We start from the raw sequence: 23,750 nt of genomic DNA, 5'->3' as shown, positions 1-23,750 counted from the left end.
CTCCTTTAAGTTGCAAGTGCTGGCTATTTTGTCTCAGTGACAGAAAATCAAACTCTGTCTCCCGAAGTCGGCTCCATGAATGCCATTCTACTCTGCATATTCACGAGTGTCGTGATTTTTGATGGCTCTATGCCCACCTCCTGAGTATAACAGCCGAGGTTCAGGGTCTTTAACCCTAAGAGGTGACCCTACACCTTGTCCCTCTGTCTTTATGTTATTGTTTTGGTAAATTCCATTACGGCTAGACTCTCAGGGACAACAGGACCTGGCACATTACTAGGCTCCTAATACACACTTATTGGATTAATGAATATATTAGCATGTTTTTTTATAGTCACTCCCTCATTCTGACTTATTACAAGATATTATTATTATTATTATTATTATTGCTATTTTTATTATTTGATCTGAGTTCTTTTAGGGTAAAGATGCTGTACGTATTGAACCTACCATAATACCTGACATAACAGGCGGCCAATAAACATTGGTTTAGGATGTGTGTGTACGGGCAATTACCATTTCCTGGGAATCATCTGTTCATGAAGAAAGATGATTGCAATCTCTAGTCTCTTATCAGATGATGATCATCACCAGAACCAGCGTAGAATTTAGACAGAGCAATCTCATCAGAGTAGAATTCAATAGTTGAGCAGCTACAAGGACAAATATTACAAAACACAGAAATGACCAGTTAGAAATATTTAGATCAAGGATTTTTTTTTAAAAAATGGTCCTTCAAGGTCCTCAGACACCTGGATGATGTGTGTTGCTAAATACCTGAGCAACAACCAGCTCTTCCAGGCAGCTTTCCTGAATTCACCATAAGATTGGCTTCTTCTTGGGCTAGGCCTGTAGAAGATGCCACATCTGTTTTATCGACAGGCTGCAAGGATTGTGCCCTGTACAGATCTCAAATGCAGATGTTCTTTCCCCTTGAATTGTTTAACATGCAAGGTGATCTGCAGACCTGACAGAGTAGAAGGAGCTGATGGCCTTAGCAGATAATGATGTAGTAAGACAAAATGAGCAATGTCTGGCTTCCAGGTGAATTTTTGAATGCACAATTCCCAGCGTGTGTGTCTGTGAGAATATTTTTTACCTCATGTGAACAGCTTTGCTCCCATGGTTGTCATCTCGATGACACTTGACCAAGTTGCTCTTGAGCAACTGGCTCCATGTTTTTGAGTCTTAGTGACAGCCTTAGCATCTGCTACAGACAAACGATGGCCGGCACTCTGTCCCTTTCTGCCTCACTCCCCGCTGCAGAAGGATAATGTCTGGGATACAAGTCAAAGAAGAAGAAACTGACAGACTAACAGCATCCAAGAGGAAAATCAAATTTTGTTTCACCAGGTTTTTATGTGAACATTTCCACTGTGATATTGGTCTAGTTTTCTGTTTGTGCTCCATCTTCTATTTAGCATTTTTTCTAATTAATTTCTCTCTGAATTTAGCATGACTGCCAGCTATTAAATAATGTACCACTTTTGGTAACTTCCCTATGACCATTTTACACTATGTTACTTTTCCTCTCACTTTCATTTTGCATGCTCTTAGATATTCAAGTTCCTGAAGATCTTTTTTCTCATTGTGAACAAATGCCAGCTGAAGAAGTTATGAACCTCAAAGGTGAATAAAGCTTACCGCTAGCCTTATTCTGAGATCTTGACAAGAATTGCATTGAACAACCTGCAATTAATGTCTCAAGGCAATTAGCAGTGCTACTGGTTTACGTGAGAGTTGTCAAAGAAATACAGGGTGAAAAGAAGGTTGAAGACAAATCCATTTATCACTGACATCTATTAGAGCTTTTGTAGTTGCTAAGGATGAAGAGCTCCAGCTATTCAACATTGCTTGCTTTCCGCCACATTGGTTTCTTAGATCTAAAGGTGTAGGTGGGGAGGGAAAGATTCTGCATTTCTCTTTTCCCAGACAAGTGACATTTTTTCCTACTAGATCAGCTTGCCATATTCCCCTTCCAGGTTTTAATGCTCTAATGTAAGGGTTTCTGAAGTTAATAACAACTCACGGTCCACATAATTTTGAAACACTCTCCAAGAATTGTAACCAGTGCCACAGTAAAGGGTATTGAAATCCCTTAATTATTTTCGCATAATTCTGAAATGTAGAAGTTCAGTAAAGTAGGCTTTTAAAATTATTTATTGCATAAATTAATTTGGTTGCAAACCTGACCTGAATTAATGCAAGGTTATTTGTAGTATGGAATACTCTTATATAGAATGACTATTCATATCTATTGCTACAGAAATATTAACATGTCTGATGAAGGGAGCTACCCCAGACTCTGCTGTAACTGTTGAAAAATACACCATATATGCAAAAATATATCCTAAAATATGCAAAATTTTGAATTCTAAAACCTAGCACTGAGAGTTTGGGTTAAGGAATTGAAGACCAGAGCTGTACTATGAAGCTAGTGTTTCTTCACTTACCTGCCAATTTTAAGCCAAAGGCATTAGGTCTAGGGAGATGACAAAGCCATGAATCCAATTCCAAAGGGACAAGTGGAGCAGCAACCTGGCTTCCTCTGTTCTTTAAACATAAAGTAAGTTTTCTGCATACTTTTATGTGTCCCCATCTGAACACCACTCTGGCAGTGGTGTTAAAATGGTATAATGGTATTAAAAATAAATCAGAGCCTGATTACCAACATATTGCTTTATTTCTTGGTGGTAGTAAATTAAGGCTTTCTAGAGTCATACAGCACAAAGTGATTTGAACATTAGAATTAAAAAAAAAAAAACAACAGCAACAACAATGAGCATTCAATTTAGCAGAGCCAGAAAGGAAGTAATGTTTTAAAACAGATAAGTTTCCAGCAGAGGCCTTTTGCTTGGTCTCTAAACATCTGCTGAGCTGTTTCCCCAGTAACCTCTGCCACAGATTCATACCCTAAGGGAGAGCAGAACAAGGGAGGAGACTGGGAAAGGGGGAACCTGGGAAACAGTATGTGTGGGGCAGGCAGTGTGAAAAGTTGGCTTCATTTAGTGCTTGGAAGGCAGCTTGGGTCATATGGTCAGGTGCTGGTGACAGCAATTGTCACAATGGCTCAGGGAGTAAAATTCCCTGCTCACTCTGGGAAGAGTAAACCAGTGTTTTTTGGAATACCCTGGTATCAAAGATTAGGGACAATTTTTTGTGACTCTGAAATTCAGAGTCACTATTAAACTTTGAATAGGTTAATAGGACACAGAGCAAAGTAATACTACCTTTGACTTATATGGTTCTGAACTCTGTGGATATCACGAAATACTGTCCCCAAGCAAACAATTCACTTTCCCCACAGCACCTAGCTCTGATCGCATACTTGAGTTGATGATGTTAGCTGCATAGGAAGCCACATTTCCCACGACATATGAGAGAAACCTCCTGGACAGAGGCTAGAGCATCACTCTAACTTCCTTTCCAACGTAAGAGCATTACACACGCACGGGAGCCTACAGTAGGAGTGCAGTTGTCGAGAAGTGTGTAAGCTTGATCTAAAACACATTTAGCACGTTTGCTTGGGTACGCACACGCTCTGAAACTGCATGAGGAACCCTCTGAAAAGGAAATGAATGAGCTCTTTCAGCAATGATGAAGAAGGGGTGTGGCTGGAGACTAATTTGAGAAAGACCCTCAAGTTAATAACAAAAGACAATGGAATTTCATGAAAATGAACAATAACATTTCTTCTGGCTACCTGATTTCCCATACATGAGGCCACCAAATTGATTTCTATCCCAACGGGATGGCTTTCAAGTCCATCCCTTTAAAATTCATATTTTGTAGTGATTTAAAGGTTCTATTCCAAGGGCATGGTTGGTGGAACAGCACGTGTCTTATCAATGTGTTCCTTCTTCTATTTGTCTGACACTTCTGAAGGAACAGGATTTAAGCACCTAGAAGTCTGCTTTGCATTCTCTAATGGAAAACATGCAGACAGCCAAGGGGGAGACACACAAGGTGGCGATTTGCACAATTAAACACTTACAAATGTAACCCCAAGAGGCTTCATGTGATGAAGTCTGTTACACAAAGAAATAAATAGATGCAAAGAGTCAAAACACATCTGAATGACAAAGAACCAAGGCGGCTGTCCTTGCCAGCTGCCGGACAGCTGTGCCTGATGTGTGCCACATGTGCACTGGGAGGATTAGCAAAACCTTTGAGGCTATGTGCTCTCTTGGGCCTTGCCTGTTAATTGAAAAATTACGAAGGTCTTTCTTCCTAGTTGAAAACACTCCTAAGAGGCACCCTGACTGGGGGATTTGGGCTTCACCACAATGCGGCTTTCTGGAGCGCTGGTAATGTATGTGGAGTGTGGAATGCTGAAAGTACCTTGTACACAAACCATGACATCCAGCAATAGCCTCACCCACCAACCTTCCCGGCACCCAGCCAAGGTGGTGGTGCTCAAATGGGAGCACAGGGATGTGGAGGACCCTTTGCCCCACTGAGGCTGGCACTGCAGAAGCTCCACAGAGCATGGCCCATTCCCAGATTCAATTCTCTTGCAAGACATAGATGCTCTATCAAGGTCTTTTGATTACTGGTATCTCTGTTGTCAGTCCTCAAATGATCAGGAATCTAGTGCCCCCCACAGAATGGCCTCAGGTGCAGTGCTGGGAGCAGAAGCCCCAGAGAGGTGAAGTGCTTCAAGGAAAGTAGCACAACTGGTTAGGGCAGAGCTAGGAAAAAAGCACTGGCCTCTGCTTTCACCATGCTGCTTGACATCAGGAACTGTTAGAGAAGATTTGGGAAGCTCTTTATATGAAAAGTGCCCTTACAGATCTAACCTCGGTTTGCGGGGTGAGGGATTGAAGAGCAGGGCCTAGGCCGATCCAGCATCTTAAAGAGGTGTTCTAGAGAGCGTTACTATTCTAATACTTTCCGTTGCAGGTGCAGTTGGGGGGAGGGGAATGGGGATGGGAATGTGGCACTTTAGAGGTGCTGCCAGGGTCCAGGAGGGTGTGTGTGTGTGTGAAAGTAAGCAGGGGCTTAAAGACACCAAAATCAGCCTGCTGAGAAGAGAAACTGTCTACACATGGCCGGACCCAAACCCAACGGTTTGCTGTAACAGAAATGTGTCCCCTCCCGTCTCATTGCTTTGACGTCTGTTGCCCATGAACAAGAAGGAAAAAATAAAAGCCAGATTCCTAGGAGCCTTTCTGGAGGAAATAGCTGTTGAGAGTGGGTGTCGCTGGTTTAACAGAACATTCTGTCTGGTTCGTGTTTGTAAAGTGAAAACCACGCCGCCCCCTCAGAAGAAGGCGGGGTTGGTGTGTTCGATGACGCAGCGCTTGCAGTGTCGTTTCACGAACCTCAGCGCCTCCACGGACACCTCGCAGTCTTGCACGTTTAGCATCTGCAGGTCAAAGCAGTTGGCGGCCACGACCTGCAAACCTTGGCCAGTGATGCTCTCGCAAGATTTCAGGCTCAGCCGCTTGAGGTTGAAGCAGTTCAGGGCCAGGCACTCCAGGCCCATGTCGGACACCAAAGGGCACTTGCCGATGTCCAGAGACTTGAGCTTCGCGCAGTTCTTGGCGAGGTACTCCACGCCGTGGTCCGTGATGCCCTCGCAGCCCCTTGCGTTGAGGTAGCGCAGCTTGCTGCAATACTTGGCAATGTAGCGGATGCCCACGTCGGTGACCCGGCCGCAGTGCGCGATGCTGAGGTACCGCAGGCGCGACTCCAGCTTGGCGATCTCCCGCAGGCCGAAGTCGCTGACGAAGCGGCAGTCGCTGACGCTCAGCTCCTTGATGGACGTGCAGTAGATGACCAGGTAGCGCAGGCCCTCGTCGGTAAGGCGCACGCAGCGCCGCAGGTACAGGTGCGTGAGCTGCGTGCAGTGCGCCGCGATGGTGTGCAGGCCTTCGTCCTCCAGCACAAAGCAGTCTGTCATGTCCAGGTAGCGAATGGAAATCTGTTTGCCGTGCAAAGGGGACAGTTTAATGGAGGCCTCGCGGGTCAAGCTGATGCACGTCACCTTGGAGCACCCTACACAAAGAGACGGAACACATGCTCAGAGCAGCCTGAGAGAGACAGCCGAGGGCCACAGGGATGCCGCTGTAGGTGCCTACCTCTGTCTAAGCCCTGCCTGGAGGTCACTCCTCTCCCTGTCTTGAGCGCTACAGGAAAAAAAGCAAGGGTCGGTTCCCCATGCTCATTTGATCATTTGTATTTAAGGAGATTCACTAACTTCACAATTTGAAAGACCAGGCCGATTTTGGGTCACAATCTACCAAGATCAATTCCCAATCATTACCAGTTGTCTGACATGGGGCAAATCATCCTTTCCACTCTTATTGTCCTCATAAAGAGACAATCACATTTGCTGGAAGACAGCCTTGAAGACGTAAGGCAGTGTACATTATACACATGGAGAACATGCTTTGCCCCTGGAGGCATGCAGGAGCTCAGTAAAGGCTTTGCAGTGGTCTGGTAGCTCTCTGCTCCAGAGAACTGAGCTGCGAGACAGAGTTTGAACATGACCTTGGTTTGGAAGAAGGAGCCCTGGGTTCACTGCGTTCAGGAGTCACACTTGATCCCTTCTGCTCCTCAGTGCCCAGGCAGGAGCTGTGACGCCTGCATTTGACAACAGAGAGGGAATAGAGCTGGGAAGCCTACACCCGAAGAGGACAATGGGTGTGCAGTGGGGTAATGGACACAATGCGCTGGCTGAGGCGTATCTACACTGCAAAATTCTTGTCTACTGTGTACTTAACTCTTAAAATTTTTTACTTTTAGTAGTACATGTTTGCAGTACATTGTGATTACATTCATCCTGGGGAGTGGGTACATGTATATTTAGTTTAGATGCATTTTACTGTATTAATCTATGAAGTTTACAAAATATTTTCATGGATATTTTACTCCCTGACTCTTGAAACAATCCATTTTACGGACAAAGATGCCACTTCTGGGAAAGATCGCTTTGAATGACTCTCTAAACACTATTTCTAGTCACTTAAAAATGTAAGGAAGCTGGTTGCAGTGGCACAACCTTGCAGTCCTAGCAATCTCTGAGGCTGAAACAGGAGAACGGCAAGTTCAAGCCCAACCTGGGCAATTTAGTGACTTAGTGAGACTGTATCTGAAAATAAAAAATAAAAAAAGGTTCAGTGACATAGATGAGTGCAAAGGTCCTGGGTTCAATCCCTAGTACCACCAAGGATGCACATCCACACATCCACACACACAGTATATGTAAAAACTATATGATACATAATCACATGGAGTATAATTATATACTTATATAATATATGAAACATTTATTGTATATTTCAGTTCAGGAAATATTACCTTATAAAATATAGAGTAATATATAGTATATAAATATAAATTATAAACATCTATAGTCCATATTATTATAAAAATCAACATATATGTGTGTATTTCATTTCCCTGCATAGACTACACCTATGGACTTCTCATATCTTCTCTGTGTTTCTCAAAGCCCTGTGGCAGCTCTGCAGTCACTGGGAGCCTCACTCAGCTCCTCTGCACCTTGGTCATTCAGTGCAGTGCCCACAGCTCTGAGCAGCTATACAACAGTGCTCTTGGGAATGTTCCTCCCACTTTCTGGCCGGCTGCCCAGGGTACTTTTATAAAACACAGTTCTGGGGCTGAAAGGGTTCAGTGTTACCAAGTTAAGGACTTCTGGAAGGCGTGACACACGTGGACCAATGGACACGTGAGCTGCAACTGGACAGCGGTTGTTCGTGCTGCTCCAGTGGGCTCCATGTTTTACTGACAGCTCCTCAGTCTCAATACCCTTACCTCTGAGAGCTCCCTCTGCTTTGAGTTCCTTTTAACCGACTATAGTCCTGTTTATACTGAATTTATTTGTCCATCTATGATGCTGGCGAGGGTACTTCATTTTTTCAAATCCTGTGATAAATCTATGCCTACCCTTTTGATTCTAGGTTCATTTTTTAAAAAAATTTAGTAAAGTCTTTTGAACTTCAGCATACAATATTTAGTTCATGGAAGTATGTACTGTTTTTAAAAATGACTCCAAATTTAATGAAATACTACTTTGGTACAGTTTGAGTAAGCTGTTTTGGTATGCTGGTATCATTTTCATATTAGGGTTAGCCCTAATTCTCAATTTGTTAATTTTGAACTGACTAGAAAATAAATTGATTCACAGCTCAGTAGATAAAATTTATGGGTAGTTCATGTATTACAGACATGGAGAGACCCTTAAAAATCATCCAATTTAATCTTCATTTAAAAAAAACATGAAGACTTAGTAAGAGTATGTGACTTGTTAACCCAGACTAGGGGCAGTTTCATTCTCTCTTTGGTGATGCTGTGGACAGAAACCAGGGCCTTTAGGATGCTAAACTATCACTGAGTTACATCTCCATCAAGGGCAATTTTTTGACAGGTGTTATGCTTTGTGTCTAGATGTCCCCCCCAAAGAGTCATGCAGTTTTAGATGTGGTTTTTTCAGAGGTAGTTGAATCTAGGGTATGTGACTGATTCATGATTCAACGCTAAGATTAAGGATGCTGGGATTAAGGATGGGTGACTGCTAGACCAGTCCACTGATTAGATTGTCACCAACCTAACCTCGATAGCCTAGATACAATATAAGGTACAGAAAGAGGCTCATCTCTCCTTCTTCCTTGTTGCTTTTGCTATCTTCCACTGCCATGAACAGTTGCCCCTTTGCTATGTGCCATCCTGCCTTGGGTGCCAGCTGATTATGGACTGAAACCTCTACAAACTGTGAGCTAAATAAACCCTTCCTCCTTTTCCTATGGGTTTTGGCATTTTATCTCAGCAACAAAAGAAAAGTAACTAAGACAATAGGTCATTGAAGGCTTCAGTTATCACAGAGAATTAAAAAATAACTTGGATGTACCTGGAATTGATGGCTTACAGGGGAGATGGATAGCAGATGCGTCAGCATGAGGTAAGGATTCAGACACTGGACAATCAGAAATCTCAGAAACGGTGATATCTAAGGGAATCTTTCAAAGAGAACAGTTTGGACACAAACGTATGGCACTCTGATAGTGAAATAAAGCAAGCAGATTTGAGAAACAAGAAAGCATAGAGTCCATGGAGGAGTAGGGAATGTTCATACGTAGAACCTGGGGTAATGGAAAGGAAGCTAAAATGGGAATGATCTGTTGGGCGTGGATCACAAAAGCTTGTAAATTATTCTACAGGGTAGGAGCAACATGGGTTGAAAAAAATCTAGGGATCCTTCAGTTAATTCCAGACTTCATTCAACTTTCATGAATTTGCTCCTCCCTCCTATTTCCTCTCCTTATTGGGGTAACTTCTCTACTTTTGCTGGGATGTGTGAAGGCCAAGTCAGCAAAGACCAACTGCTGACTTCCAGGCATGTTAATAAGAAGGAATACACAGGCATGCTGACAGCAGCTGTGATTTATGAGTGCTTGCTGCATGAGTCTCAGCAGAACCTACATGTGAGGCCTTAGCATGATTAACTCTTTCAATCCTCCCAACTCCATTTGTATTGATGAGGAAATTTTAGCTGCTTCTTAAATGCTGCTTAGAGTATTAACCAATGGGAACATTTAGTCTTTTAGAGGTAAAGAGGAGCAGCACGTAGGGCTTTGACACTCCTCTGTTCACTTAATCACAATGTCATAAAGGACAAAGATAAAAATGCCTCAGTTCTGCCCATATAAAGCTCATAATGAGTTGAGAGGATGTGAGCTGGAAATGCCCAAGTACCCAATTACAGAGCTCAGCCATGCTCCTCCTGCCTATCCTCCACAGGCCAGGACTGGCAAGCTCAGTAACTCTCACCCCAGGGTGAGAAGGGCAGGCTGTATGCAGAAGAGGCTCAACTGGAGGGTCCTTAGGAGGGCCAGGGCAGAGGAGACACTGGCATGCAAATCAAGGAGGGAGCCACACACCACTGTACGCACAGGCGTGATGCATTTGGGGACACACAGATGGTTCCATGGAAGGAAAGATCAAGTGTACACAGGAAGAGGAAAGGGTGGTGTCTGGGAAGGGCATCTCACTTAGGGCCTTGTATACTCTACTGAGGAACTTGACTTTTTCCTGTAAATCACGCGGAACAATTGGAGAGTTTATGTAGGCAACTAAATATTAGACTCGCGATTTGAAAATATCCTCCCTTGATTGTGTGGAGAGGTTGTGATGGTGAAGGCAAGTGGAGGATAGAGGATGGACTCAAGAACCTGGAAAAATGGAATCACCTGGACAGGAGTCTGCAGGTTGGATGTGTAAGATGGCAGAGAGAGAACAGGTGACTCCCACTGGAGAGGGTCCACTTGAGAGGATCCATTTGAAGCAATTTTATTTGCAATAATTGCAACATTCCATATTTGGAAAATACGTTGGTTTAAACATATTGCATTGATGTTTAAAGATGTGAATAAAAGACTATGTGCGATAATGATAAAGTGTTACAGCTAGCAGTAGTCATATTCAGTGACTTGAAAAGGTAACTTTTTGTGGCTTTAAGCAGTACAGTTTTATTAGGGTGCAGTTGTAGAAGTCAACAGGCTGGAATAAGTCTCACAGGTGGAAATGAAGAGGTTGGCAAAGGTGACTATCTGTCCTTGCTTTTTCTCGCTTCCCCCTGTGTTCCTTGGCTTGTGATCCCTTCCTCTGTCCTCAAAACACAGCATTCCAGCTCATGTATTTTCATCCTCATCTCTCCCCTCTCTCCTTCTAACTGTCCTGCTTCCTTCTTTTAGATTCCATGGTTCCACTAGGTCTACTAGATCACCCAGTATAACCTACCCATCCAAGACCCTTAACTTAATCCCACTTACAAAGTTCCTTTTACCATGTAAACAAAATACTCATGGGCCCAGGGATGAGGACATGGACATCTTTGGAGGACCATTAGTCTGCCTATCTCAGAGTTAAATACATTTATGGAAGATAAGGTGTCAAGCTTTATCTTTGTACCATAATGATAACTTGTGGTGGGGGGTGCTTTTTCTCTACTTTGTTGAATTATCTTGCTTTCTCCATTCACTTTTTCTTTCTCATTCTTTTATTCAATAAAGGAAATATGTGCTATGCATCAGGCACCACACTAAGTGCTGAGGACAAGGATATCAAGTCTTCTCTACTACTGAAAAACAAGCAGAATTGGAGGGTAGTAATACAGAACCAAGATAGCAACTCTTGGCTTCTCTGAAAAGGTTAACTTTCAACAGGGGCACTTTCAGCCTTGCTAAGGATAGGGAAGGTGGCCACAGGTCTGCTAGGAGGTTTCCGTTCAAGGCTACTGATGAGTATTCCAAGATCAAGTCCACGCCTCATGAGAATGTAGTCATTATGGGAGGCCACCTGTGAAACCAAGGAAAACAGACCCTGGGGAAGTCACCCATGGCTGCCCAGTGGCTTGTCTCTCTATCTTCAGACCTGTTTCCAAATTCTCCCAGAACTGGAGCAGACTGGTAGGAGAAACCAACGGTAAATCCAACCTTGTGGGCTGTTGAGTCTCTCAAGTTCCTCTATCTAAAACTCTCTCCCATACCTGGGATTCTGTGTTTGTACCTTGGAGACTGCCAGATCCCTTTCTTTGTGTCCATAGATTAATATGTCTCCTCACAGTGAGATATGCAAAGAAGCTACACAAATATGATCAGTTGAGCTGATGTACAGAATACATATCAAAGGGTCGAGCTTGAATCACTGAGGCCAGAAGCTTAGAATTTCCATTCTCAAATACCAAAAGCACTTTTAGCATTTGTGAATTTCAAAATGGCCCCCAAAGAGAGAGCATAATAGCTTGTCCTCTGAACGAAGAACGCACGGGAAGCCCCTTTAACAAAGATGAGGATTCCAAAATGAATCATTCTGAAACAAAATAAATGAGGTGTTTATAAAATGCTCAATTAGAATGTTAAAGAACACTACCTTACTTTTCTTTTTTAAATTATGGAGAAAACATATCTGGAGAAAGCTGTGAGCTGTCCAAAGCCACAGGGTTTTGTAACTAGTTTCCACCACATAACAATGCTTCTCTTTCCAGAATTCCTTGGGGGAAGAAATGTAAGAAAACCTCGATGCTTCCTGCTTCTTTATGCCAACGGCTGCTCATGACTAAGTGAACACACAGTTACTATGGTTTTGTCCTGAAGCCAGCTGAAGGAGAGAAGCAGCAGGCTGCTTTCTAGCCAGGAAAGAATCTGCAAGTAATAATGGACTGTCATCTGAAATATTTTCAGATGTCGGCTTTCAAAAGAGAGAGAAAGCTAAGAGCTGGATTTACCTCAGATTTTGTCTGAGGGCATCATTTACCTTAGATGCTTGTAAATCCCCAATTCTGTTTTTAATTCCTGACCTTTCCCCAACATTCCCTAAGGTTACAGCTCATGCTGCTTGCTTCTCTAACTCTTTGGTGCCTCTCACACATTTAAGCCTTTCCAATGCTTGTCTTTAGGCTTTGCAGTGGATGTGGTAAAGAAAGGCCATCTGTCAGAGCCGATCCCTATCTGGTGCCAAAGTTTGACTCTGGCCTTTAATTCTTCCTGCCTGTGAGAGATTTCCAAGTGAAGCAGCCATGTTGGGATTTCCTTCCATTTTTAAAAGGACTGAAGGTTTGATTCAATGCTCCTTATCCTTGCACTACAGAATTGAGAGTTTTGTTTAAGAAATGCTCTGGAATTAACCAGAAGGTAGGAAGAGAGGGGCTGACTATAAGGAGCTACTTCTCCTTGGAGGATTTCTACGGGGTGCTCGAAACATCAAGCCGTCCTGAGCACACACAGGACTGGGTGATTCGTGGTCCAAAAGGGACGTGGTCAGGTACAGAGCACGGGAACAAATAGCCAGGGTCATTGCCGTGGCTCGGATGGAGTGCTTGGACGTGATTATCTAAATCAGATTTCTGGTCTCCAGTGTGTGTGGTGGCCCTGAAACAACTGCAAGTTATGGTGATGACGAGGGACACACTTAAGTCATGCTAATCTGAACTGCCAGGTGCCAGCGGCCAGGTAATCTCCTCTAAGAAGCTGATATTACTTGGTGAAAGGGACAGCGCTGGCCTCCGGGGCCCTGATTACCTGAAGACAGTCGCTCTGCGCAGGCAGGCCTCCCTGCCACCCAGGAGTCCCGGAGAAGGGGACCCTCAGGGGATGGTGGCGCTATCTCAACCCCACTGGCACAGTGCGTGGGGCAAGCCCACGCCAGGAGGCCGGTTTCCGTTTACCTGACACATCTAGGTGCTCCAGGTTGGGGCAGAGGGACACCACGTCAAAGACGGCCTCGTTGGAGATGTTGTAGCAGCCTGAGACTTCCAGGCGCCTCAGTTCTGGGCAGCACTGGGCGATGGTGTAAAGGCCTCGGTCTGTGAGCCGCCGGCAGCCGCTGACCACGACGGTTTCCAGCATGAGGCAGACGTTGGGGGTGTCCTGGCAGAGCCTGCGGGTCAGCACCTTGAGGGCGCGGTCCACGTGCACGGTCTCGCCCGTCAGGCGGATAGTCCTCCAGAGGCGCGGGTCCCACGCCAGGTTGTACCAGCGGCGGCACACGCGCGCGCAGCGGCACAGCTGGTTGGTGGGCAGGAAGGAGAAGATGTGCACCATGGAGTGGTCGGGGAGGCGGTCGACGCTGGCCTGCTCCTTCTGGGGTCTGGAGGCGAGCCGGATGAGCGGGTGTGTGAGGCGGGTCGGGGGTGGGGAGTGGACCATGGCCACAGTCTCCCCGGTGACGGAGGACGAGGAGGTGGACGAGCCCCTGCCATTCTGGAATCCTGGCAGGGCGGGCGGACATATCAAAGCCGGGCTGGGCGTGCTCAGTGTGCGCATGCTCAGGTCGGAGTCTGCAAAGGACAGAGCAAAGGGTTAGGGGTGAGGGCCTTCGCGGAGGCCTGCGAAAGAAGACGACACTTGTACGGAGTGACACTCACACACCACTCCTCTGTGGGACTCCGGTCCATCTCCAGAGGCAGTGACACACAAGGCGCACCCCCCTGGAGCACTGCTCCGGGATCTGCACCTCTGCAGGGCAGGATGCAGTGCGCCTTTGGAGATCTGCAGGCCCCGCGGGCTCTGTCTCCATGGCCGTGACTCAGCCCTACCGAAGTCGTGCTAAAAGCGCCAGAAATGCACAGGCGAGGCTGTTACAATAAAACTTGTATAAAACCAGACCAGATGACAGGCCCCTGTGTAGACCACGGGACAGCTGCCCTAGGGCCAGAGCCTGCTGATCTCCCACCGCTGCAAGATTCATTGGTTCTCTTCTGGGGAGAAACCTCAGATATTAGGTACATAAACTAACTTGCTTTCATAGTGCTATTTCGGCTAGGTAGATGGTTAATTATGTGGCTTTTACATGAAAGGAATGTGTTTCAGAGGGGAGGGGGAACACTGTCTGGGCCCTCACTTACCCTGGCGTTCAGGCCCCTCCTTTTGACAGCTGTTCCCGAATGAAGTGGGGAGCCATTCACCAGCTCCCCGAGGCCAGGATTTCAGAGGGCAAAAGTTGCCCTCAAATAACTGGCAAAATATTGGCCTTCCTTCTTATGGACAATGTTCCTTTCCATTTGAATAATGTGAGTCATACTCTGTTCCTTGAAACCAGAAAGACCACTTGATGAGGATACAAGCGTTTTTTAAGTTTTGGGGGGATTAAGAATTCTTCACAATACCACTTGAAGCAGCAGCTCATTTTTCTACTTTTCTCTCTCAATATATATATAAGAAAGAATATAGTCTTTCTGTATTTCTGTGCATATATATTGTGTATCATATATATGCATAGGTTTATTGAGGAATACATTTAGTCTCAACATATAAATATATATATTATTTCATATGGCTACATTTACAAAATCTATATTACACACATGTATATATATATATACACACACACACAGACATATATACATACCAGTATATATACACACACAGAGACATATATACATACCAGTATGTGCGAGAGAGAAGAAAGAAGAAAAAAAGGAAGAGAACTTATCTCCAAACACAATTCTCTTCACCTATTAAATAGGTGACTAGGCTAGATGATTTCTAAGTCATTTCCAGCTCTCATTATAGCTTTGATTTATGCAAAAAAATATATATCCTTGTGTGTTTTCCCACATTTTATACCTTGGAAATTAATATTCATACTATGTCTTTCCAGAGGGCTTCCAGCAGTAGCACGGAAGAATTTTTGACACGGTACACCTATTTTGTGTATCTCTTTGATGTTCTATTCATTTATTTCTTTATAACTGAACACTTCATGTTTGTATCTTTTTATTTATTTCTTTCTAACTGAATACTTCATTTTGCTCATGAAGCTTCTGTGAATTATGGCCCCCCCCATGTTTGTCTCTTGAAATACAAATACCTTTTGTGTCTGATTATACATGCCACCTGCTCTAAGGACATTTTCCTGGGGTCTGTGAGACATGGGTCACTCACCTGGAAAATTCCCATCCTTTGTTACACAAGCATTTGTGAATTTATCTTTGCCTAATAGGTTCATTGCATTAATCTTCTCAAGTTTGCACCCTTCCCCCATATCCTCATCTCCTTTGTCATCACCCGACTTTTCAGTTCAGGCTGGAGATGTCATTTGTGCTGACCAGTGAATGATAGAGAAAAGCCATTGGTGCACTTGGGCTTGACCTCTAAATCTTCTACCATGGCCATCAGAAGATGATTCCCGGCCAGCTCTGCTAACAGGACCAGGGAAGATCCATGGGGCAGACAGGCCTGACCCAATGTGCGCTTAGACAGAGGCTCAGCCAGCTTGGGGTAACCACAACCTACAAACCAAAAACGCATGAGCAAGAGTAACTCTTAAACCACTGAATCTGAGGGGGATACACGACACAGTGTTACTCTGGCGACAGACAATGCCTATGACTTTTATCACACTAAACACTCTTCTGAGGTGCAGGTCAATGTTTTTCTTTTCTATGTCCTGGCAGTGTCTTTGTGGCTTATGGTATATAATAGATGCACAACAAATGAACTGAATGGAAGAGGTTTTTCAACCTCTGTGTTGAAAAACAACCCAGTGTGGCATGTGTTTCTATCCCAGCTGGTCTAAATATTGTATTTTAAATAATTCATAAGAAAAATGTATATTTCTCTCTTCTGTAATCAGTGACAATAAATAATAGATCTTGAAGGAAAATCTTAAATGTAAAGCAATGAAGGATTTCAAAACTGTCATTCAAGCTACCATACCTAGATGCAATATTATATAGCTACTCAGAGAATTGCCAGTTTTTGATAGGCAGGGGAACAACTTATTTTGGGCTAGGAGGGAAAGGCAACCTTAGGTTCTCCACTCTGACACTATGGCAGCTGTGGGCTCTGACATCTCTCTCCTGCCTGCCCAGGTCCCATTCATCTTGAAAGAGAGGACACTCAACAGCACTCTGCAGAAACCTGCACAGAGTTACGCCCCTGGGGAATGAAATACACTTACCTGTACGTATGTGTGGCTGCAGGTGAACTTCTACAACCTATGCTTCCACCTGGCTCACATATCTTCCCTCTTATGTGCTCCCCACATGGAGGGGCATAGCTGAGCACTGTTGTGCTCCTTGAAATGACTTTAGTTCTTTTCTCTTTCTTTTTAATTTGTCAGTAAGCATACCCGGATGTGGAAGGAATCCACACTCAGGAACATGGCAGGCTTCCACACCCCTGAGGAATGCTGCCCTGGTGTGGACTCACAAGCACCCCAGCAGCTTTCTTGGTCTTCTACCCAGAGCTTAGCAGCAGGATTCTCAGCAGGAATTCTAGACTGCTGTCCTTTGCTCACAAAGAGGGGAGCCAGACAGACTTTTGCCAGGCAAGCTGGACGTCTCTTATCAGAACACACCACAGCATTCGTTGGTTGCTTCTTGCCTTTTGTACATGTCAAGAACTCTCAGAAACTTTGGAAAGGATACAATTACTATAACACAAAAACACCATCTCATAATGGAAAATCACAAAGAGATGCGCACCAACTTGAGATAAGCATACCTAGAAGTTGTCACACCATATTTTTTCTTGGTATTTTCCCCAAATATATAAAATTTATTACAAGTTAAAAGTACACATATGTATGCATTCAGACTTAGAATTATATTATTATAAATAAAATATGCATGGCTTGTCACACAATAAATAAACCATTTTCTGTCACTAAATAGATATAAAACAGAAGATTTTCCCACAGAACAATGGAGAATATCAGAATGTATTTATGTATCAGGAAAAGAGAATGTGGCTTCAAGTTCCAACAAGCACCATCTCTACCTCCTAAAGAGTATATTTCATTTGCACCAGAGAAGACCAGGTCCACTCTTTGGAAATAGGTTTTTTTTTGTCCTTTCCCAAGGACTGACAGCTAAATGAGTATCAGCATTAGCTGCTGATTTTTCTAACAGTTTAGAAACAAGGACCCCAATATTCACATACCCCAACACACACCCAGACAGGAGAGGACCAAAGATGGCAGAGGTAACAGTCCTTCAGTACCCACCAGCACAAACAAAGCTGTGTTTGAACTTGAAATATTTTGTAGGTCTGAGCATATTTTTAGACGTGACTATCCATTCTTTCTGAATTTCTACCTATTTGATGCTCAGAACAAGATCCCACTACCTCAGCAGAAGGGTACCATGCACGGGGCTAAAGCACAGTTTAACAGTAACTTGGAAAGAATAACTGCTATTTTAACCACTGTATACCTCCGTATATATTTTTCTGTCAAAATTAGCCATTATAATCTATCTTTCCTTACTTTTCACCTCAGCGAGATGAAATGATTTGTAAATAATATATGGAAGAATTGCACATTGAAAGTTTTGCTTTGAATAAGAAAATTGGATTTACAAAAAATGCCCAATAAAACATACATGACCAAAAGCTTCTCCAAAAAACATAATCAAATGAGTTGCTTCTTCTACCAAGTACCTTTAAATTATGGCATACATAAAAGGCTCTTGATCATTCTATTTGAAAAGGGGATGTTGCCTGAAATATAAGCAAAGGGAATTCCCAAACTCTTAAGATGTAGTACACTTACATGAAGCATTAAAAACCTCCAGAATGTACATAGAGAGGTAGCCTTTTAAAAATCCATCAAGACAGCTGTCAGTAGTATTTGAGAAAACTTTTTTGCTTCAAGAATAAGTACACAAATTAATAATGGAATCTGTTAAAGGTAAACAATAAATCATGATCCTGTGCCCCATAAAGGCAATTTGGTAAGAAACAGACTAGGTATACCCACAAGGTTATATCACCTAGTGAGGCTGTAGCTGCGCAACTACATTCTGTGATGTTCTCACAATGATGAACTAATCTAATGACGTGTTTCTCAGAATGCAGCCCCGCCATATACTTTAGCACGGTGAACAGATGAATCAAGGGGTTGATAGAGAAATCTATCCGAGGAAAGAAGGCACTGTCACTTATAAATAAGACTTGAGAAAAGGTAGAGGTGAAAGCCTGGCGAATGCTTTGAAAGCAGAGTTCTGGGATGGAAAGGAGAAGTGCCCAATTACTCATGCAGCAGGATGTATGTTTTGTGCCCCGTTCCTCTTAACAACACAAGGAAGCTGGATATAGCCAAAAAGTGGAAGAAGAAGAGGAAAATTTGCTGTCCACAGAAAGATAAACAGAATGGCCTGCAAAGAATAGTCTAGATAGGGAAAGAAGGTAAAAACCTTCAGTATTAAAATTCAGAAAAATGTGCTGCTATAGAGTCTTAAATTACAGGGCTCTATACAGACAATCCCTCATCCACTGAATGATTTAACACACACGGTTATTCCTGCCTAGATGAGCTCTCAGAAGGAAGTTGGTTACTGCATTTGACCAGATTATAAAGCAAGTACGCCTAACCCACCTCCCTTCTGTGTCACTGTGTCCCATTAAAGTGTCTCCACTGCACAGATGCTGACATCTCCAATTTCTTGTAATCCTTTGGTGAAAGGGAGAAAGGACTATTGAGCAAGCATCAAATCACACAAAACCAGCTGGGAAACCAGCATGGTAAAGTGTAGAGAAGTTTTATTGCTAAATCTAGAAATAAAAGTCAGTTTTCAAAATTCCGAGATGGAGACAACCAATGTAGCACATTCCAACAGTGGAAAACTTCAACTAAACCATATTTTTGGTATGCTTCTGGATGATCACAAAATGAACGTAATTATTATTTGACACCATGGTGAGTCGTAAGTTAAATAAATGTAATTTTCCTTTTTAAAAATATTGCTACATTCTCTGTTTGCTAAACTGAGAGTACATTCCTTGTGAGAAATTTTGGCTCTGTGAATAATTTAATATATTTTTAAATATGAAATTTGTATGGGAAAGTTTTTTTCCCCCTTAGGTCAGTTGAAATGTGTAAAAATTACCAAAAAGAATAGCTGTATTTTACTAGGCAAAAAACACTATAAATTTTTTTTCTCATGGTTGCGAAAGTCCTGGAGATTTTACATCTTTAGTAATTACAGTACAGTATCAAAAATATTCAAGGCATCTCTTACACACATGCTTATTAGCCACATTTTCTTCTAACTAGCTGGCTGCCTGTTTTGTACAAGTTTTTTATTTTCAAACCACTGTTGTTTACACTCTAGGAAGTCTATTTACATTACCCTGGGCTTTCAAAAATTGAAATTTACAAAGCTACCCTGCATTTCTCCCCTCTGATTACCAAAACTTTTGTGCAAGATACTTTCCATTATAAGTTGTGTTTCTCCTCAAGAACTATTGCCATAAAAAGCAAGGTTTCTTTTCTCAGCTTAAACTCAAGCTTAGAAAAATAGATCTATGAAACATAGCTAGTGAGAAAATAATACACTCCGAGTGATCACTTTTCTTCTTGTTTTATTTCAAAATATTTTCTTTTAATGTGGTTCAGATCACATAAGCAACGTGGAACTTAAGGCACCGGCTGCTGTAAAGTAGAAAAGTGTAGACAGAAGGTTAGCCTTGTGTCTTGCCCAGAGGGAGTTACCTTTTAGACTCAAGGGTTCTTGTTAGGAATGTCATCAGAAAGGAGAGTCTGCAGGATCAGCTAATGGCTAAGACTCCTGCCCAGGAACAAAAAAAAAACACCTGCTTTGTCAGGCACCTGGACTAGTGCCATGTGAAATCCTGATGAGGACAATGGGACTTTTCTAGTAACAGCATATGTGGTCTGGTCCATGTCCAGTTCTTTCTTTATACCTGGATGATAGTTTCCCAATGTTATCCATTGTTTGAACTAAGCCTGGGTTCTCTTTTGCCTTTAGGTATGCCAGAAGGAAATACCCACAGAGCTAAGGAAACTGTTAAGCCACATTGCTTTAAAAGCCATAAATAAAATCAGTCAAATATACAGAATGGTTTCTTTGCATTTCACCTGCATAGTATCTAGAAAGGATCTTTTGGGAAATTTATGCTCAGAGAAAGATCAGGTGGTCTAAGAAACTGAATCCGAGATCATAACTCACCAGATGCCTTTTGGCTTTATTTTGTGTCAAAATGATGACTTCTTAAAATGCTCCTTTTTCTTATCTATAAAATGGCAAAGGGAGATGACCTTTAGCTATTTATACCTTAATGCAGTGTAGTATGTTTCATCCTTGAGAGAGTAACATTGCTACAAGAAGCCCCACTTTTCACAGGCAAGAGGACAAACTCCCATGGCAGAATATATTTTAGACTCTCTTTTAACATTTCCTAATATCCTTTCTGTTTTGTAGTTTAGAGTTCATTTTTATTTTATTTAAAAATTATCACCTATTTCTGATAAGTGATTATTGGCTTTCCAAGTAAGGTAATGCTATCACTCTTGGTTTTTAAATAATAATTTAAGTTTACTTTAAAAATATTAAGTGAATCCTAGGTGGTGGGCACATATGGCAACAATTATGACAGCCAAATGTAAATGTCTTAAATTTAGGAAAGACTGTCGAGGTGGAGGAGCAGTGAAGGTAGACAAAATTGGATTCCTATCTCTCTACTACTTTGTGCAACTATCATCTTCGATAAGTCACTGAAATCTCATAAGCCATAAATTACCTTTTGTAAGCTGGAAATAACTCTACCCACTTCACAGACTAGTTAAGTGAAGTCTCTGGACAGTGGAACTGTCATAAGTGGAGGCATTTAAAAATGATAAAACTTCCACTGAGGACTTCATGGGAAAGAATTTCTGGGGCCTCCTGCTATGAGCTGTTTTTTAGGAGCACAGTACTCTAGATCCCATGAAATTACCCACTTTGTACATTCCTTACTCTTGCCTCTATAAACCTTTGAAACATTTTTCCTGTTCTGAGGTGCGAGAAAAACAAAAACAAAATTCATGGTTGGAGTTCAATGTACTTACAGTTAACAAAATACGGTCATCGTGTTTACTGGTAAAAGGATATGGAAGTGGTGCGAATTTTTTTCTTGTAATTTATTTAATACAGTCTATTTTTCTGTGATATGGTAGACAACTCTCTCCTTGAAATTTCTCATGGCTTTTCGGCAATTTTATTCTCTGCTTTGCTTTTTTCTGCAATATTCATGTTCTGATCCTCTTCTATGATGATCCTCTTCAATGCTGGTGTTCCCCAAGAGTGTCATCCTAATCTCTTTTCTTTTACTTCCTGGCCGTCCCTGGGTGGCCTATGGCCCTCCATGGCTTCAGGAGTTGCCTATGCATTAAGAACTCCTGGAACTGAATGCACAGTCCAGACCATGCTCCCTGTTTATTTCTGTGCCCGCCTCAAACATTCAACGAACATGTCCAGGAATGTGTTACCTCTCTGGTAGCTACTAGGCCCCTGCAGCTATTGGAAATTAAATTTATTCCATTAACTGAAAATTTAGCTCCTCAGACACACTAGCCATGCTACGTGAGTTTAGCAGGCACATGAGGTCGGTAGCTAATTTACTCTGCACAGATAGGGAGCAATTCCATTCCTGAAGAGACTTCTGTGGCAAACGCTGTGCTAGTGCCCCCTCCACAAGCACATGTGATGTTTATCTCCTGTGCAATACCTACAAAGATGAACTCATCAACATCCTTTGCGAAACAAACTTCTCTCACTTTCTGTATTATTCGTGGCATCACCGCTTACCTGTTTTGCAAGCTAAAACCCCTCACCTTCCTGTCCTGCACTTTGTCTAGCAGCAGGTCTCACCCCTCTTTCTGCTTTCTCTCCACTCTTCCCACCTCTGCTCAAGTTCTCATCGTCTCTTGTTTCCTTTCAACAACTGCTTAAGTGATATTCCTGACTCTAGTCTTCCCCCCAGCCCTCCAACTCTCTGATAAGTCTTCACTCCTCACTTCAAGTTAATTTTATAAAATATGAATCAGTTTCCCCAACATCAGCACACTGAATGGTTCCTTTCTTCAGTTATGCACTGAACTCTTAACGCCCAGAACCTGTGAATAGGACCACATTAGGAAAAAGAGTCTTCATAGACGTGAGCAAGTTAACACGAGGGCACACTCTAACAGGGTGGATGGACTCCACTCCACTATGACTGGTGTCCTTATAAGAAGAGAAACCAAAGACCCATGGAGGACAATCAGTCACGTAAGGACGATCATGGCATGCAGCAAGATTGAGGTAGAGTCTACTGCTACACTGTTGCAAGTCAAGAAACTCCTGAAAGAAACAAGGAAGGATCTTCTCAGATACGAATGCCAGCGACTTGACTGAGGACTTCTAGCCTCAAGACTGTGAGACAGGAAAATTTGTTGTCTGAAGCTCCCTGGGTTTTGGCAGTTAATGTTATGGTAGCCTCAGGAAACTAGCACAGCATTTTCGGTAACTTTGACTGAAACCTTACCATGTGTCAGGTATTGTACTAGGTATTAACCAGGGAATAAAGTCCATTTTTTAAAGAGTGTGTATGAGATCCTTGCAAAAAAAATCATCTCTAAACACATACTCATGTTCTCCAAGCCCCAAAGCCTCTTCCCCAGAGTAAGTGGTGATGTCTTTTCTAGTCATCACTCAAATCTCTGGCAGTATGTCAGCTTCTCTCTCGAGTTCCCAGATCCTCTGCTTTGTAGCTATTTTCAGTGATTCTGTTGAGCTGAAATTCATCTGCATCCCAGCCTTTTGCACAAAGTGACCTCTTCTCCCAGTAGAGTCCAAGCATTTTGAGGCCAGGAGCTGCCTTATTCATCTCTGATTCATCCAAGTTTTTACCCTTATTCTGCCATGTAAAGACTGTTCTCCGTTGTTGCTCGGTACTACTACAAATCCATTCCAGTTACCTTTCGGCTGCAGTTGGAAATATTTACAGGAACAATTTGGAGGACCCAGATGTTTCAGATTGAAGAAATTGGAACCTCTCTCCAATTTATCCACATTTCATATGTAAGCTTTTTTGTCTTTGGTCCTTCCCTTAATTTAAGCTGAGGCAGTACACACTCATAGTTTAATAACATTAGCCTCCTCAGAAGATACTTACAAAGACACACGCACACATCAAAAAAACCTTGTGCTGCAGACATAACATGAAGTGTGTCAGAGTCAAACGTGTAGTGTTTTTTTTTTTTTCCTGATGATACCTCTACTACAGATTGTCCATTATCACCCATCCATATTAATATATGGAAATAGACAACAAGTAAAGAAGAATAACACTTATATTGCCCCAGAATTTTAAGACTTATTCTGTTGGTTATTTAATGTAGAACAAGAATTTTCTTTGTCCCTCCCAACCTGATTCACATATCAATAATAAGAATCAGAAGTGGTTTTCTTTGACGGTGTGGGAGAGTCTGTATTTTTCTATTCCCTGTCCTCCCAAGAGCTC

General features: G+C 42.7%; 1 protein-coding gene across 1 annotated transcript in view; it reads right to left on the bottom strand.

The window, feature by feature from the left end:
- Window positions 1-2,664: 2,664 nt before the first annotated feature.
- Window positions 2,665-23,750, bottom strand: part of Fbxl7 (F-box and leucine-rich repeat protein 7) — a gene marked incomplete at its 5' end in the record, with an annotated part of 384,288 nt that continues 363,202 nt past the window's right edge. The window contains 2 exon segments of the mRNA XM_005386127.2: window positions 2,665-6,000; window positions 13,190-13,801. Of these exon segments, the coding sequence (XP_005386184.1) occupies window positions 5,264-6,000; window positions 13,190-13,801 (1,349 nt within the window). The 3' untranslated portion in view covers window positions 2,665-5,263.

This window comes from Chinchilla lanigera, unplaced genomic scaffold (genome assembly GCF_000276665.1).
Source record: "Chinchilla lanigera isolate Chin_1 unplaced genomic scaffold, ChiLan1.0 scaffold00025, whole genome shotgun sequence".
Taxonomy (NCBI): domain Eukaryota; kingdom Metazoa; phylum Chordata; class Mammalia; order Rodentia; family Chinchillidae; genus Chinchilla; species Chinchilla lanigera.
The sequence above is the reverse complement of the archived record's forward strand: the minus strand, read 5'-3'. Positions and strand labels throughout refer to the sequence as shown.